Source organism: Octopus bimaculoides, chromosome 2 (assembly GCF_001194135.2).
Source record: "Octopus bimaculoides isolate UCB-OBI-ISO-001 chromosome 2, ASM119413v2, whole genome shotgun sequence".
Lineage (NCBI taxonomy): Eukaryota > Metazoa > Mollusca > Cephalopoda > Octopoda > Octopodidae > Octopus > Octopus bimaculoides.
In genome coordinates this window covers 99,553,047-99,557,736 of record NC_068982.1, presented here as the reverse complement: position 1 = coordinate 99,557,736, position 4,690 = coordinate 99,553,047, and the positions used below count along the sequence as shown (strand labels likewise).

Below are 4,690 nucleotides of genomic sequence, written 5' to 3'. Positions count from 1 at the left end.
TCATATCAGACTATGGATGATTAAATTACAACAGTTATTATAGCCATTTGTTGTTATTATAATGCAGTGTTGTGCCATTCAAAGCACTTTATTCTTTACAAACAATACACAATACTTCAAGCGAACTCCAATGCTCTCCTATATATGATTGTTATGTTTACATGTGTTTCTTTACAATTGTGCGTATACTTGGCGAAAAATGAATCATCAGTAAATAGATATTTGGGGATTTTGTCATTAGGATTTACCAACAGATATCATTAATTATTAAATTTAACTATTAATACTATTTAAAGTCATATTTCATTCACAAAATATAATTTTAAATGAACAAATATTTACTTCTTATTTTTCCTTCCTTTTTTTTGTCCATGTTATTAGTAGTTTATAGAACATTTGAAGTTTCACACATGCTTCTCTACACCTATTATTATTTAGATCCTGAGTCAACCAAAGTTTATATATTTCTGCTGACCGTTCGAGATATCGGTTGGAATTCATTAGCAGCTGCATTTTGTGAAACATCCATTTTACTGTTGGAGCAAGTCACTTTAGGAAAAGATGTGTTAGAGCCACAAGAAAGTTTCTGCATTGCTTCACGAACAGAGCTTATATCTGTATAGAAGGTAGACGTCCGCTGAGTTTGTCGTCTTGACATACAGTACTTCATTCTACCCATACCAACTCCATTTTTAATCCGTTTCATTTTCCTGTTGTATAAAATAAAAAAAGAATAGATATATAATACACAGATTTTGATTTTATAGAAATGCAAATATAATTGTAGGTTTTTTTTTGAGAAAGAAACATGACAAAGACTCGATTTTGTAGATTGAGTTATTGAAAGTGTTTTAGCCGGTGTAGCTAGATCTGGTTTAATTAGTTTCTACTGATAGCAGTTCAATAGCAATTGTAACGAAGACATAATCCAAAAAAGACAAAACAAAAAAAAACCAACAATACGATTTCAAATTCTAGTATCAAAGAAGCCTATAGCTAAGGTAGAATAATAGTAAAGATATGTTATTCGTATTTAACCAGAGATAATTGTGAATAGCAGAATCCACAAGTCAAGCCGTGCGCTGAAGGAACAAATCTTATGAGCAACGATGCTGACTGGTAGATTTGAATTGCTTAGTCGATCTAGTTCAATGAACTGCTGAATTGAGTGGTTCACTACATCAAATGAGTACATGAGCAAAGAAACAACATATATTTTCTGAATGTTTGTGATTTGTACCGTAGAGCTCAACTCTTCCTGTAAGTGAATCATTAATAATGTTATAAATTAGATAATGTAAAAATTAACAATATTGATTCATTTTTGATTTGGTACAATTCTAAGCCTATATTTTCAGGACAATGGTTGTGAGGTTAAGAAGTTCATTTCGTAACTCCGGCGTTTCTGGATCGATCCAACCACACGGCATCTTAGGCAAGTATCTTATTCCATAGCCTCGGATCGTGCAAAACTCTGGAGAGAAATTTGCGGAAACAGTTAGTCCTTAAGGATCTTTAATGAACTCTGTTCTGTAGGAAATGCAATCGGGTCAGATATTTGGTCCGAGGACAAATTTTGTCCCTTCCTTCTACTAGTTTAGATGGCTCTGAAAAGGATCATTACTGCTATTCTTCCTCCTATATCTAAGTCATTAAATAAACTGAGAAACTGATCCATTCGAATTAGTCGCTAAGCGAAGTGGAAAAGCTTCAAGTATGTATAAAAAGACCACTGACTCACCAGCATCTTGCTTTTTAATGTACACACTTAACGCCAAATATTAAGTAGAAAGAAGATCAACGTTGTAAAGAGAAGGATGTAGTCGTTTGAATAAATCTTGCGTCATTTATAGGTATTTATCGACAACTAAAGAAGTGGATAAGTCGAACACTACAGAACATTCACTCCCACCATACTTAATTCTTAAAGGGATTAAAGTCCGATACTTTATCATTTCTGCCGAATTCAAATATACAACTGGGAGCACTGAAGATATATTTTTAGATAATAACATAGTGGAATTTACCTCAGGCTCTTACAAATTCGTGTTGTAAAAATCCCATATATAATAGGATTTGCTGCACTGTTTAGTGGAGCTAAACTTTGTACAAATGTAGCAACAGCGACATTTTCTTCCAGGAGGTCGTATACTTGCAATAAGTCGTAGATCATGTAGGGGCTCCAACACAGAATGAAAACTAAAAAGAAAAATAAGAAAAAATAGATCAGGTAAGCAATATGTATTTTTCGATGCATTCTGATTTGTTTTTGTGTAATGGATAATAGTGATATATAAGTTGGTTAATCGTTCCTCAGTTTCTACTAGGATTTAATTTATCATATGGAAACAAATGAAGGACAAACTTAAATCTGACAGAGATTGAATTCACAGTTATTAAGCAGCGAACTAGATAGCGGATAAACAGTTTTTTACCTCCATATACATATATCTCCTTTTCACCGTTCCTTCTCTCTCTCACTCTTCCTCCTTCACTTTTTACGTAATGAATTTGCCTACCATATATACTATTCTACTTTGCATAAAACTTTAGCTATATTGGTAATTCTGGCTCTCATTTTTTTATTCTAGTATGTCAATATTTTAGTAAAATGATGGTACCTTTTTTTAATTATAATGTTACTCTGTAAATTGAAATCAAATAATTGTTAATATTCAAATTTTATCCTTAGCTGCAATATCTTAAATAAAAATTTTCTTGTTCCGTACTTTACCAGATGTAACAAGTTGTCCTGAACTTTTCCAAGTGTAATTACTTGTCCTGTAATTTTCCAGGCTTATAATCTTAAGAATATTATTTCTCTTGCTCGCATTTTCCCCTGTAATCCATGTTTTTTCCAGGCTTTGCTATTATGATAATTAATAATGTGTCAAATGTGTCAATTAGTGGTGTCGTTGATAATTTTTTCCTTACCTCAATGATGTCGGTGATATATTAAAAGTGACCTTATAAAATTATATTCATAAAAAAGTATAGAACTATATTATCACCCTCAAATTTGAGAAACAAACATTCATAACGTTTTTTCTTTTAAAACTTCATTGCATGAGATTGATACCATGAAATTCCTCGAATTGAGCTCTATCATTTAAGCTAAATTAAAATATAGTTTGTTTTAAAAATAAAGAAGTTAATTATAATTGAACCCAATTTTTTTGCCTTATATTATTTTCGTGATATTTTACCTCATAACTTTTTTAATACAAATTTTTGTTGCATGAGAACAAAACTATGAAATTCTTTATGCTTTCTTCTATCATTAAAGTTAAGATAAACAATTTTTGTTTTTTAAATTAAAAAGTTATTTAGATGTAAACTTGATTGGTGGCATGACTTACTCTCCTATAACGTTGCTACACATTTTGATGTAAACTTTTTTCTGCTGGATCAAATCTCAATTTTTTATGCCAAAATGTAGCTGGGGATCAGCTCTCTTCAAAAAATGTTAACAGTTTTCAATTTGGTTAAGAACTGAATTAGTGGCAAGATCTGAAGGATGCTGCGTGTGAGTAAATTGCGGCCTTAAGAATATTATTTAACTGCTACCGTAGCTGAATGATATGTATGTATGTATGTATGTATGTATGTATGTATGTATGTATGTATGTATGTATGTATGTATATATATATATATATATAATGAGCAACATGATATCCAGAGGTAATGCAGTACCATCGTTTCAAGCGACTCCACTAATTGAAGAATACAACCATTACATCAATTTAAATGCAGAGCAATACTCAGCTGCATAAATACAGAGAATTAAATTAAGCTAAAACAAATGAACACATTAGTATAATTTTACCTAAAACCTCCAAGAAGGTAAGGATATAGACAAAGGTCATACTGTCTTTAGTTCAGCTTAGAAGCGACTAAGGTATCAGGAAGAAAGACTTATAAGAGATCTAGCATGTTACTGTTTTTTGGGGGTCAGTTTTAATTTATAGTTTTGTTTATCAAATCTTTGTATATCAAAATTTAATGCCAAGGAACAAGGAGCAGTGTCTGTTTGGAAAGGGGCTGAGGGAGTCGACAGAAATCACAGTGGGTATAGTCATAAAACTATCAAGATTAAATGGGTGGGTGAAAGGTATTACAAGTCTAACAGTTGTTTCTGGGGGCTCGGTGATCCATAAGAATGTTGCTAGATTTAGTTCATCACGATATGCGGCTGTATGGATGCAATTAACATTGGATAATCCATTATTATGGATCACTGAGCTCCCAGAAACAGCTGTCGGACTTATAACATACATTCATACATATTAAGGCGGGAAGCTGGCAGAATCGTTAGCATGCCGGGCGAAATGCTTAGCGGTATTCTGTCTGCTGTTATGTTCTGAGTTCAAATTCCGCCGAGGTCGACTTTGCCTTTCATCCTATCTGGATCGATTAAATAAGTACTAGTTACGCATTGGGGGTCGAGGTAATCGACTTGATCCCTTTGTTTTTGTTTGTCCCTTCTATGTTGAGCCCCCTGTGGGCAATATAAGAAATATTATATATATATATCTATATATATAAAAATGAGAATGTGTGTCTGTCTGTCTGTCTGTCTGTCTGTCTGTGTGAATCCCTAAAACTCGAGAACTACACAACCAATTTCATTCAAAATTTACAGATGCCTTACTTAGGGTTCCAGTTGTGTTTTAGTCAAAAAACATTTTA

At 32.6% G+C, this 4,690-nt stretch overlaps 1 protein-coding gene across 4 annotated transcripts in view; it reads right to left on the bottom strand.

The window, feature by feature from the left end:
* LOC106868179 (cardioacceleratory peptide receptor) overlaps positions 1 to 4,690 on the bottom strand; it is a 68,301-nt gene that overhangs the window by 16,006 nt on the left and 47,605 nt on the right. For 3 of the 4 annotated variants that reach the window (XR_008267190.1, XR_008267189.1, XR_008267191.1), the window contains exons 10-11: positions 2,028 to 2,199; positions 343 to 710 (exon numbers count right to left, since the gene is read on the bottom strand). Coding sequence is in view for 1 of the 4 variants with exons in the window: in XM_052978516.1 (XP_052834476.1) it covers positions 458 to 710; positions 2,028 to 2,199 (425 nt within the window). In the remaining 3 variants the exon portion in view is untranslated. Of the gene's footprint in view, positions 1 to 52; positions 711 to 2,027; positions 2,200 to 4,690 lie in introns of those variants that run through there. The other variant, XM_052978516.1, reaches the window with a different exon arrangement.